At 36.6% G+C, this 13,512-nt stretch overlaps 2 protein-coding genes across 5 annotated transcripts in view; one reads left to right on the plus strand and one right to left on the minus strand.

The window, feature by feature from the left end:
- Positions 1-13,512, plus strand: part of LOC101657368 (phosphatidylinositol 3-kinase regulatory subunit gamma) — a 107,873-nt gene that overhangs the window by 36,067 nt on the left and 58,294 nt on the right. The window lies entirely within an intron of this gene.
- Positions 2,235-2,348, minus strand: LOC101657064 (dolichyl-diphosphooligosaccharide--protein glycosyltransferase subunit 4-like). The gene has a single exon (XM_004699464.1). The coding sequence runs from the start codon at positions 2,346-2,348 to the stop codon at positions 2,235-2,237; it is 114 nt and encodes a 37-aa protein (XP_004699521.1).

The following is a 13,512-nucleotide window of genomic DNA, read 5'->3' on the forward strand; positions in this document are numbered from 1 at the left end:
GGGCAATGAATGTACAAATGTGCTTTACACAATTGATGTGTGTATGGATTGTGATAAGAGTTGTATGAGCCCCTAATAAAATGATTAAAAAAAATCTATACATAATTTCTGATTATTCGCAAATACTTCTTTGGGGAATTTTGTTGTTGTGGTTCCCTGGCTTCTGTGTCATGGTTAGTGAAAGCTAATTTAATGGCTCCAGAATTTAGAATACATTTCTACTAATGGGGTCAATCAGAGAGCACTATGGTTAACACTTTTTATTCAAGTAGTCAGAATTTACAATCTGATGAAGTATTTTAACTTTGCCATGTACTTTTTGATAACATTTGCTATCATATTTAACAGGATAATTTCCTTATGTACTTATTTAGTTTTTAAGCAAACTATTCTCAATACTTCATAGAAAAATAATGTATGTGAATGAAAATGAATGAAACATTCTTCTTAAATTTATGTTTTTATCAAGGGTATTTGTGAGAGACAGGATTTATTATTTAGAAGATAAATGTCACACATATTTGTGTTTTTTACAGCTCTGATTTGAGGAAAAGAATGTTAAGATGATAAATATTCCTTTATTTCCAGTAGATTGATCAAAATGAGGAACTAAATAGAGCTTTAAGTGATTTAACTGCAAAAAGGAAGTAAAAGCACAAATTAGTAGTAATAATTTATTTAATAAACTTTAAAGGTAATTTCTGATCTACTAGTTCACCATCTCTAGTAGATGGTGATACTAAACTACCAGTAATAGTTAACTAAACCAGAAGTACTAGAAACTTTTTCCTAATATAGAGATCCTATATAAAGATGACTACTGTTTTTCCTAATATATAGATGGCTACTTTTATTTGTTTATTTGGTTTCTGCATATTAATGAGGTCTGACTAATTGGTTTTGTGATAACTGAAATATAGTATGGCTGACTATTAAAACAAATATATTTTCTTACCTGTGCTCTATGCAAGTTCAGGTTCAAGCTGAGGGAAATTAAAACAAGGCCATCAGAATCAAAATCCAGGATCGTCTATAGTGATCCTACTTAGAGATGTTGGTATTGAGTAGCCTTCTGGTTCTGGTCTTTGGCTAGTGGAGCCTTTGGTTTGTATCACCCTTTAGACAAATTGTTTCCTCGAGTCTTTGTTTTTCTTCATTCTTCTTTGCTGATAGAGACTGATAGTTGCAGCTTTTTGTTGTTGCTATTGTTGAGTGCTATTGAGCTGATTCCAACTCATAGAGTCCTTATATACAACAGAATGAAAGATTGCCTGGTCTGTGCCATCCTAAATGGCTGCTTTTAAGACCCCCAACAAACATTGCTATTATTACCTCGGTAAGATGATATAGTACTGTTGCTGTTGTTTTGATTATCATCTCTTTAAATGCTAATGACATGAATATTTCTTTTATGTATTTGTTGGCTGTCTGAATGTATTCTTTTGTTCTTCATTTATTTCATCAATGCTTTCTAGTTTTTCATATAGAAGTCTTTTATTTTCCTAGTTAAATTTATTTTCCTGAGGTTTTTCTTTTTATATGCTATTGTAAATGTAATTAATTTTTAAATTTTCTTTCCTGTTCATTGCTGCTGTTTAGAAACACAGCTGATTATATTGTGCTGACCATGTACAAGTTTGCTAAATTCATCTTACCTCTACTAGCTTTCTTGTGGATTCTCTGGAATTTCCTATAAATAGGATCATGTCATCTGCAAATTAAAATATAGTTTAACTTTCTCCTTTATTATTTGGATTTCTTTATTCTTGTGTAATTGCTCTGACTAGGACTTCTGGTACAATGTTGAATAGCAGTAGTGGAATTGAGCATCTTTGTCTTGTTCTAGATCTTAGCAAGCAGCTCTCAATCACTCTCCCATTTAGTATGGTGCTAACTGGGTTTTTCATAAATACGCTTTATCATATTGAGGGATTTTCTTACTATCCTACTTTGTTGAGTGTTTTTTTCAATATATCTATATTTTTATATTTGAGAGGGTGTGTGTAGAAAAGCCAGCAGCCACTATAGTGGGCCCTATTCAGTGGCAGGTTCTTGTTCTATAGGGTTAAGGAAGACTTTGAGGAAATAAAAGTTGTTTGGAAAACTCCAGGTGTAGTTGCTTTGTATGTTGTGACGGGTAGAAGGGATGAAGTGAAGGGTGAGCGCAGGCCCTCGTACCCTCCATCTTGCCTCAGACTATGTCCTGGAGCCCAGGGGCTGAGAAAGCGCCACTCTCATTCCTGCTTCTTGGGATTGTTGACGGCCACGTAGTGGTAGAGAACGACAAGCAAGAAGAGCGACACGCCCAGTATGTTGGTGAACATGGCGAGCTGCACGCCCATGATCATCCTGACCGGCCCAGCTTGGCTCCGACACTCTCAGCGCACAACTTCGCGGTCAGCGACTTGTGTTGAATGTTTTTATCATGAAAAGATTTTGGATTTTTCCCCTGTTTTATTGGCATATAATTCACATATACAATTCAGCAGTTAATCATATCAAGAAGAGTTGTATAATCATCACCATAATTAGTATTAGAAAAATTTTTTTCATTCTTATGCTGCTATTATTAGCTCCCAGTTTCTCCCAACCCTCTCCTGCCATATCCTCAAGGAACCATTAATCTCGTTACTGTCTGTCTCTCTATATTTTGGATTTCTTAAAATGCTTTTATCAGGTGAATTTGAGATGATCATGTGGCTCTTTTGTTCCATTATTGTGTTTTACTACACAGGTTATTTTCGAATGTTAACCCCCCCTGGCATTTCTGGGATAATTTCACTTGGTCATGGTTTAGAATCCCTTTAAGGGTGTTGGATTAATTTTGCTAAATTCTGTTAAAGAATTTTGAATCTTGTGTTTTTGTCTGGCTTTGCTATCAGGATAATGCCACTCCACAGATGAAATTAGAAAAGGTTCCCTCCTCTTCTACTCTTTGGAATTATGTCAGTTCTTTAAAATTTTGATATAATTCCCTAGAGGAACCATTTGGTCCAGGACTTAAAAAATTTTTTTTTAATTGGGAAGTTTTACTTACTGATTCAATCTTATTTTTCAGGGGTAGATTGAATTGAATTGACATTTTCTTTCTTCTTGAGATAATTTAGGTAGTTTATGTGTTACTAGGGATTTGTTCACTTCATCTAAGGTATATAATTTGTTAGTGAACAATTGTTCTAGCAGTCTCTTTAATCCATTTTATTTCTTTATGGTTTTTGCATTGTACTTATTTTCATTTCTGATTTTAGTTATTTGACCATTTTCTCTCTGTATTGTCAGTCTAGCTAGTTTTGTTGATTTTATTGATTTTTTTCAAAGAACTTTTGGCTTTTGTTGATTGTTTAGTTTTTTTTATGATCTATTTCATTTATTCTCTGATCTTTGTTACTTTCTACCTTGTATTAGCTTTGGACTTTGTTCATCTGTTTCTGTTTCCTCAAGTTATAGATTGAGATTATTGATTTGAGACAATATTTTTCTATTATTTTAAAATAGTTTTATTAGCACTTCATCCACATATCATATAATTTAGTAGTTCAATCATATCAAGAAGAGTTGTACAATCATCACCACAGTCAATTTTAGAACATAATCTTCTTCCTTATACTCATTGTTATTAGTGTAATTATTATTTTGATTGTGGCAAAAATATACACAACAAAACATTCTCCAATTCAGTAACTTCTACATGTATAGTTTAATGTCATTTATTATACTCTTTGTGTTGTGCAACCTTTATTGATATCCTTTTCCAAATTATTTTATCACAATTAACATAAACTCAAAAGCAAAAACTCTTCCTTCACCCATGGTAATCATTGGTCAACTTAGATTTCTTCCCTTTTTTCCCCCTGTAGTTTTCTTGATATAAAATTCACATTTCATATATTTCCATAGTCAAGTCATAGCTAAGTTAAAAAAGAGTTGTGTGTACATCATCACAATCAGTTCTAGTGCTCCCCTTTCCTCCATTCATTGTTTGCTCCCCAATTCCTTTCACCCTCCCACCCGTTGCATCATTTATTGTCTCTCTCCAATTCTTCTGTGCTTCATAAACCAAGAAACCTAACAAACAATAAAAACAAAAACAAAATGAAACAGAGAAGAAACATATATAAAGATAAAAATAAACAGTAAGAAAGAAAACAATCACCAACAATATTTAAAAAACCAGAGAAAAAGTTTCTGTCATGGAACCAAGCAAGAGCTATTTAAGCCTAGGACAAATTCAGGTTGGGTCAAGAGGGAGGTTAGCGGACCAAGTATCACATTATACCATAGCTTGATCAAACATAATCAAGTTTATAATAATTTCTGTCTGCTAGCAAAGCTGTTTGAGACCCTCCCTGTGGCCAGAGGGGATCTGCCATAAGCTTAATCTGCAGATGGATATTGAGTTCCCACTGCCCTCCACAGCTTTCTACAAATTGAATGTTCACCATTTCAGCTCTGATACTTTTCCCTTCATCCACATCACATTTAGATTTTGTTATTGTCATCTTTGGATCACACAGGCTGGTGTGCTTCAATTTGGACTTAGTTGGTGCCTCACTTAGGTGGCTGCTTGTTTGAATACAAGCCTTTAAAGACCCCAGACACCATTCCAGTTGATAGCTGGGCACCATCTGCTTTCTTCACCACACTTTAATGTAGCACCCTTATCTTCAATGATCCCTTCATGAAAGTGAGTATTGAGCAGGGCCATGTTATAAGAACTGACTGTTCTTGGTTTGGGGGTAGAATTATGTGGGAGCCCAGAATCCATCTGCTTGTCCACAGGTTTTGAACGACTCTGGTTTACTTTAGTAGTCATATTATGACAAAAACAAAAACCAACAGGAACAACAATAAAAAACACCCCCCTCCAATAAAACAAAAAAGAAAAACCTTATTAATCAACCTCCTGATGTAGAAGGCAATTTCACTGATAACATCAATAATTTATCCAATGGCATAGAATTTGCTTTTGATTCTTAAGCTAAGACAGCAGAAGAGATGATTTATTGTTTTACATTGCATTGAACCACAACTGAGAACAGAACTAGTCCAGAATGTCATAGGCCTGGGGCAAAGGATCAAAATTGGACTGCTTACGGGTGAGCAAGGTGGGTCTCTTTGGTGCTCGCAGCGACTGAATGGTGATAGAAATTCTAGATCAGCGGTTCTCAACCTGTGTGTCACGACCCCTTTGGGGGGGTCGAGTGACCCTTACACAGGGGTCGCCTAAGACCATCAGAAAACACATCTTTCTGATGGTTTTAGGAACTTAGACACCGCTCCTCTGTCTCTCTCCAGGCCCACATGCAGATACCCCCACATATGAGTACCTGGCGTGAAGACTGTTACCCATGCTACACCATACTTCAGGACAAAATTCCATTTATTTGTAATTATAAATATTTCACAATATATAATTACATATTTTTGTGATTAATCATTATGTCTAATTTGTAACAATGAAAATACATTCTGAATATCATATATTTACATGACGATTCATAACAGTAGCAAAATTACAGTTATGAAGTAGCAACAAGAATACTATTATGTTTGGGGGTCACCACAACATGAGGAACTGTATTAAAGGGTCACAGCATTAGGAAGGTTGAGAACCACTGTCTAGATCCACAGATGGTAGCATTCAGTCAATAACTTATACCAGTGTCCCGGCCTCAGTCACAACATATTCCTGCAGCTGTGGCTTCCGAGGGTACACACGGTTGGTTTACTTGGACCTCTGCCTCATCTTCTCGCGCTTCAGTGTGCGCATTCTCTTCTTCCTCCACTTGGCTCTCATGGCTTGGAGGTTTCTAACTAGATGGTGCTAAAGCCGAGAGACCCAATGGCGTAGCATTTAAGGTACTCTGGATATGAGTTTATCCAAGTGTAATCCAACTGCGTGTGCCCCATAATTAATACTTGTATGTTGTGCTTCCATTTTCACTCAACTAAATATTTTCTGATTTCTTCACTGATCCTTTGTTTAATAGTATGCTATCCTTGTAATACTGATTTCTAGTTTTATTCCATTGTGGTTAGAGAAAACAATTTTGGATGATATCAACCTTTTAAAATGTATTGTTTTAAATTTATTGAGAATTGTTTTGTGACCTAGCATATGGTCTGTCTTGGCGAATGATCCATGTGCACTGGAGAGGAATATATATTGTGATGTTGTATATGTGTCTGTTAAGTCTGTTTGGGTTATAGGGTTAAAATGCTCTTTATCTTTATTGATGTTTCGGCTAGATGTTCTAGGTATTATAGAGAGTGATGTATTGAAATATCTGTTGTAGAATTGTGTATTATATATTCTACTTAGTCTTTTTGTCTAATATTAGTAAACTCCTTAATTATCTTTTGATTACTGTTTGCATGGAGTACTTTTCTTTTATCATTTCATTTTCAACATGTGTATATGTCCTTGAGTTAAATGTGCCTATGGTCTCACAGCATATAGATGGAAACCCTTCACCTTCTTTCTTCCAATCTCTGCACTTTGACTGGAGAGCTTAAGCCATTTAGATTTAAATTATGTATTGTTAAGAAAGGATTTATGCCATTTTTATTCTTTTGCATACAACCTATACATTTTTAGTCCTTCATTTTCTTTAGTACTTTGCCTTTTGTGTTTTGAAATTATTTTGTGACAAACCGTTTTGGTTCCTTTCCTTTTCCCCTTTTGTGTATATTTTTTAGATATTATCTTGTGCTTACTATGGGGACATTTAACACCCTAAATTTATAACAACCTAGCTTAAATGAATAGCCACAGTAACATACAAAAATTCTATCCCTGCATTGCTTCTTTCCCCCTTTATGAGTTGGCATAACAAGTTACTTCTTTATATATTATATGCTGAATAACATAAACATAACACAGTTTTCTACTCCAGAGGGCTTGTTACTTTTGTCCAGGCTGATTGACATTTCCTGGATAAGTTGTAAACAACTTGATGGCTCAATACTTTCTGTATGGTCCCAGGCTGTAGCCAGCACTGTGATTAGTATCTACTTTTCAGGGATTGGTCAGTAGGATATGCAAGTGAAGTATTTGTGACCCACTCTGTAAATGAAGTCTCTGTGGCCTACCAAGAGGGAACTGGTCAGTTCTTGGCCTTGGTGGGAGGGTTATTCTTGAAACTGGCAGAGTGTATGCAGCCAACCCCTCAGAGAGAAAGGAGACGAGGAACCTACTAAAAGGTTCTGGAACTGACCTTTGTGGCAGAGCTGGTAGTAGCAGGTCCAGAAGGGTTTCAGTATCATTCCATGGTAATGTCAGGAAGGTCCAAAGCAGAGAAGCCTGTGCTGAGGAGGTGGACAGGAGGACTGCATGGCTAAAAGGGAGGAGGGTGTGCATACTAGAGAGACAGACCTGCTTGCTGGCATGAATAGGAGGAGCTGAGAGAGCAGTCCTGTGCTGAAGAAGGGATGGATTTGATGATCTCTTCTTTGCAGACCAAAGAGACCAACAGACTTTGCCTGTTTGCTCCCTGATCTTGATCCTGAGCTGTAGCTGGTTGATTTTAATCTAGAGTTGTACCCTGTGATTTCCTTAATAAACCACTTACCTGTAAGTGTGGTCTGTGAGTTTGTGTGGCCATTACATTGGATTACACAGCCTAACAACATTTTTTCCTGGGCCTGTTCCTGGGGTTATTTGAGGTGCTGATTCAGGAAATTGCATTGGATAGACCACATCAGCTCTAATTTTTTTAGGTCTGGTGTTGTAGTTTCAGCTATTATGGTTCACTAGTTTATTTATTAATCATCATGATTTTTTAAATATGAGAAGAATTTAAGCCCACAAATTACAGGATAAGGCAAAAAGGTAAGACATATTTGAAATAGGCTTAGGTATTAAGGGACGTTCAAGGAAGCTGTATATAGACCCATGGTGGCTAGTTGGTTGCATATTGAGCTGCCAGTCATAAAGTCAATTGTTTGAACCCCCCAGTCACTCTGCAGCCTTTAAAAGATTTAAGGGTTTGGAAATTCAAAGGGGCAATTCTTCTCTGTCTTATTGGGTCACTTTGAGTTAGACTTGATGAGAGTGGATTTTTCTTTTTGGTATGGGAGCCTGTTTAATATATACAGAGACTACAAGTTGGGTACTACAAAGCCAGAAGAGTTTGAGAAGAGTGGAAAATAACCAAGGTGTGAGGGTAATTTAGAGTGTTGAAAATGTAAGACTTGATAGCACTTTTAATAAATATTTTTAAGATCTAAATTTTTCTTCAAATTATGTGGTAGACATTTCAGAATACATTTTAATATATCGAAGTCAATGGATAATTCATATTAAAGGTTTCATAGATGAGGTTGATGCCAGCTTCTTTATAAGAAAAATTTTAACTTTTTAAAGGGCTTCTGTGCACAGATGGAAAAGTTGTGCCATGTTATAACAAGACTGGAACATTTTAATTTTAATAAAGCAGGTTAAGCCATGATAGACTCATTTTGGGTTTCAGAACATTTGAATCACTATTTGTACCAAACTTAACTACTAGTTAGTCTCTTGTAACTCATAGTGACCATAAAGAACAGAGTAGAACTTCTTGTGGCTTTCTGAGGCTGTAAGTCTTTACAGGAGCAGGAAATCTCATCTTTCTCTTGAAGAGTGGCTGGCTCGACTAGCTGACCTTGTGTCATCAGTCAAACATATAACCTACTATTGACATCTGGGCTCCTTACAGAAACTCTTATTTCTGTTCCCTTTTATAGCTAACAAATCTGAACTGCTTGCTATTAATTTCCTAATAAAGGTAAAGTGATACTTGGGGAAAAGTCCAAGTTCATGTAATTTGCACTGTTCAAATATATCTTTGCATCAAAGGACACTATGTGAAAGTACAACTTGACCTAAATATTTAGTGTAACACAGACTACCTTAAATAAAACCAGTGTGGATTTTCTCAGGTTAGTGAACACTGCATTCAAATATCCTCATTTTTTATGGGCGAGCAGAATGAAGAGTGTTATATAGCATATGTTTTATATCTCAAAACTTAGAACTGATAGGGAAAACTGGTGCCGTTTTGGAATCAACAGGTCAAACATACTCAGAAATAAGTTTAACATCGGAGGAACCAATATGTGTGTTGGCCAGTGATTGAACCTAGAAGAGAATCATCCTGTGGGAAAGGTGACGAGTGTTAAATTGGTAAAAAGGTTAGAGAGTGGAAGGAAGTATGTCTTGCCTCCATCTCATGACAGTCTTTAGGTTGCTCATGGTTGTTGTCCTCACCTGAAGTTAAGTCAGTTCTGATATCATGACTACTCTCCCACCATTTTTCAACAGCATTTCATATACGTTTTTATTTACTATTCATGTTTTAGTTATCTAGTGCTACTGTAATGGATACACTGTAAGTTGGTGACTTTAACACAGGGAAAGTAACTTTGTCAGTATAGCTTAGAAATTCGGATTCAGGATGATGGCTGTAGAAGAAAACCTTCTTTCTCTTTTTGTAAGCTGCTTGGGGGAAGGTTCTTGTCCTTGCAACACCATATAATCATTGGTCATGGTATGCTTGCAGTATTAACACTTCGTTTTTATATTCATGCTTTTAAGATTTCCCTAATTATTATATTTATTCAGAATATTAAGGGATGAGTATGAAGCAGTCAGTGAAGTTATAAGGATTCTCTCGGTAGCAATTGTACAATTCTACTTGATGTCATTGAAATATGCAATGATACGTTATATGTATTATTACTACTAATAAAGAGGATGCTCTGGTGCAAGACTGGACACATCTCAGCTCTAATTTTTATTATTAGTTGGGTAATATAGGGCTAGTTACGTAAACTCTATGCCTCTTTTCTATATGTAAAATAGGAATAATAATAGGATCTACTTTATAAGGTTGTTGTGAGGATTAAATTAGTTAATACAGGGGAAAACCCATGTACCTAGAGTGCAACTGCGTGGTCTTTTGGGAAGCAGATTTCCAGGCCTGTCTTTCGAATTGCCAACCTTTGATAGTAGTGGAACAGTTAATCCTTTGTGTCACTCACTGCCTCCCAGCACTCAGTAAACACGCAAAAAACAAAACAAAACTCACTCCCATCTAGTCGATGCCGACTCATAGTCACCCACCTGCAGGGAACTGTGTATGGGAGTAGAAAGCCCCATCTTTCTCTCCAGGAGTGACTGGTGGTTTTGTGACTGCCAACTTTGTGGATGGCAGCCCAGCGTAAACCACTACACCACCAGGGATTCCAGAGTGTAAATGTTACATCTTTTTACAGCACATGCAGTAATTATTTTGATAAATTTGGGATGAATTAGTGTATCAGGAAGATTCATGGAGTTGATTGTGATTCATAGTGACCCAACATAAGGTTTCTGAAACTGTAAATCTATATGGCAACAAACAGCTTCATTTTTCTCATGGATACCTGCTAGTGAATTTGAACTGCCATGATCAGCCTGACAGTTGACAGCCCAGCATCTATCCCATAGTACTCCCATGATCAGGGAAGGACTGTTGTCCTTGTTTGGGGTCATCTAGTTGGCTCTAACTCATAGACTACAACAGAATGAACCACTGTACTGTCCTGCACCATCCTCAAAAGTTGTTACTGTGTTTGAACTAATTGTGGCAGTTACTCATCAATATATCTTCCTTTTTCTCTCAACTATCTACTTACAGGCATGATGTCCTTCTCCAGGGATTGGTCTGCCCTGATAAAATATCCAAAATATATGAGACAAAGTCTCACTATTCTCCTTTCTAAGGAGCATTCCGGCTGTGCTTCTCCAAGCCAGCTTTACTTATTCTTCTGGAAACCCACCACCACCACCACAATATAAAGGAACCCGTTCTTCTCCAGTCTTCCTTAGTCACTTTTCAACTTTTTTAAAAAAACTTCAGCTATGTTCTATTTTTTGAACAGTTTTATTGGCACTTACTCCACATATCACACAAATCAATAGTTCATTCATATAAAGAAGAGCCATACAATCATTACCATAATCAATTTTAGAACACTTTATTTCCCCCCCTATGGTTAAATAACTTTAAAAGTGAGTTGTGTAATCGTCATCAGTTCTAGTGTTCCCTCTCCCTCCCACATACATTATTTGTTCCCCCCTCTTTACCTCTTCCTCCCCTGTAATCCCTTGCATCAGTTCTTATCTCTATGCATCTATTCTATGCTTCACAAACTGGGAAACCCCACAGAAACAATAAAAAACAAAGTGGTATGGATAAAATAATAAAAATACAAATAGTAAGAAAGAAGAGACCACTGTGAATATTTAAAAGACCAGGGAAGAAATTTTTGTCATGGAATTAGCAAGAAATACCTGCATCTAGAAGAATTCAAGGTTGGGTCAAGAGGGAGGTCAACTGACCAAGTACCAAGTTCAATCCAGTATAATCACAATTACAATGATCCCTATCTGATAGTAAAGTTGTTTGAGACCCTTGTCTGTGGCTAGTGGGGGATCTGTCAGGGGCTTAATCTGACTACACTGCACATTTTTTTTGGCCCCTACTGTCCTTCATAATCTATAAATTGGGTGTTTGCAATTTAGGCACTGATACTTTTCCCTTTGTCACATTTGAATTTTGTTATTGCCATCTTTGGATCACACTAGTTGGTGTGCTTCTTCCACGTGGATTTAATTGATTCCTTGCTTAGATGGCTGCTTGTTTGAATACAAGCCTTTAAGACCCCAGGCACTATTCTGATTGATAGCTGGATACTACCTGCTTTCTTCACCATACTTTTCTATAGCACCCTTATTTTCAGTTTTGTTTCATGAAGGTGAGTATCAAGCAGGGCCATCTTCAACTTTAACATGCATGTGAGGTGACTGAAAATGTCATGACTTGGGTCACACATATTTTAGCCCTCAAAGTAACAGTTCTGTTCACTTTAAATAGGTCTTGTATAACAGATTTACCCAAATCAAATGTGTCATTTGATTTTTTTGACTGATGCTTCTAGGAACATTGATTGTGGATCCAAATAAAATAAAATCTTTGACAGCTTCAGTTCTTTCTCGCTTTATCATGATGTTGTCTGTTGATCTAGGAACCCTGGTGGCATAGTGACTTATGAGTTACATTGCTAACCACAAGGTCAACAGTTTAAGTTCACCATAGGATCAGTGTGAGAAAGAGGAGGCTTTCTGGTCCTGTACATGCTTACAGCCTTGGAAACCCACAGGGATAGTTTTACTCTGTCCTGTAGGGTGCTATAAGTCAGAATCCTGGGATGACAGTGCGTTTGGTTTGTTGTTTCTCTATTGGTCCAGCTGTGAAGATTTCCTTTTCTTTACATTGACTGTAATCCACCTGGAGACCTTGATCTTTTGTTCTTCATTGGTAAGTGATTCAAATCTTCCATGGTGTGTCATCTGCATATCAAAGATTGTTAATGAGCTTCCTCTAATTTTAATGCCCTGCATTTATTTACATAGTCGTTTCTTGGATTATTTACTCAGCATAGAGATTGAGTAAATTTGGTGCAAAGATCCAACCCTGATATATATCTTTCCTGATTTCAAACATTGTTCTGCTTGAGTGATTGCTTCTTGGTCTATGCACAGGTTCTGCATGATCACTATTAAGTGCTCTGGAATTCCCATTCTATATGTTACCCATAATTTGTTAAGAATCACTGTATAGTTTTAAAAAACCCCACAAACATCTTTCTGATGTACTCTGCTTTTAGCCAAGAGTCATCTGATGTCAGCAATGATAACACAGTCTGTGTTGACTTCTGTATCTACCTTGAATTTCTGGTAGCTCCCTGTTGATAATACTGCTTACAACTTTTTTTAAGCTCAGCAAAAATTTACTTGTGATATTAATGATATTGTTTGATGATTTCTGTATTCTGTTGGGTCACCTTTCTTTGGAATGGGCACACAGGAATTTCTTCCATTCAGTTAGCAGGAAGCTAGCTAGCTTTAAAACTTCTTTACATAGACAAGTAAGTGCTTGCAGCACTTCATTGATTTCAGTGAAACATCTCTCAGTTGATACTCTGTCAATTTTTGGAGCCTTGTTTTTGACTAATGCCTTCAGCGCAGCTCGGATTTTTTTTCTTTCAGTACAATCGGTTGTTGATCATATGCTACTTCTTGCAGTGGTTCAATGTTGACTACTACTTCTTGGCATAGGAACCCTGTATTCCTTCATCTTCTTGGGATGCTTTCTGGGTACAAGTATGAATCAGACCTTTTTTTATTGGGCTTTCTCTTTTCAGTCTTAACGCTTCCATTTTTGTGCTCTGCTAATTCAAGTTTATATAGTTACTTTGCCAAAATTGGAGTTTTGTTGTTCTCTAAGAAGGGTTAAAACTCTTTCAAACTTGCTGCCATTGAGTAGATTCCAGCTTATAGAGTACAGTGAACCCTCGTTTATCGCGGTTAATCGGTTCTAGACCCTACTGTGATAAATGAAATTCCGCGAAGTAGGATTCCTTATTTGTAAATCAAATATTTTCATAGTTAGAGCACAGAGGACATGAAAAAACACCCTTTAGTCACCA

Source organism: Echinops telfairi, unplaced genomic scaffold (assembly GCF_000313985.2).
Source record: "Echinops telfairi isolate 266 unplaced genomic scaffold, ASM31398v2 ScPeMD7_443;HRSCAF=831, whole genome shotgun sequence".
In the NCBI taxonomy this organism is placed as follows: Eukaryota; Metazoa; Chordata; class Mammalia; order Afrosoricida; family Tenrecidae; genus Echinops; species Echinops telfairi.

Excerpts from the sequence above, each read along its gene's own strand:
- LOC101657064 (XM_004699464.1), bottom strand. The coding sequence starts at position 2,348 with ATGATCATGGGCGTGCAGCTCGCCATGTTCACCAACATACTGGGCGTG.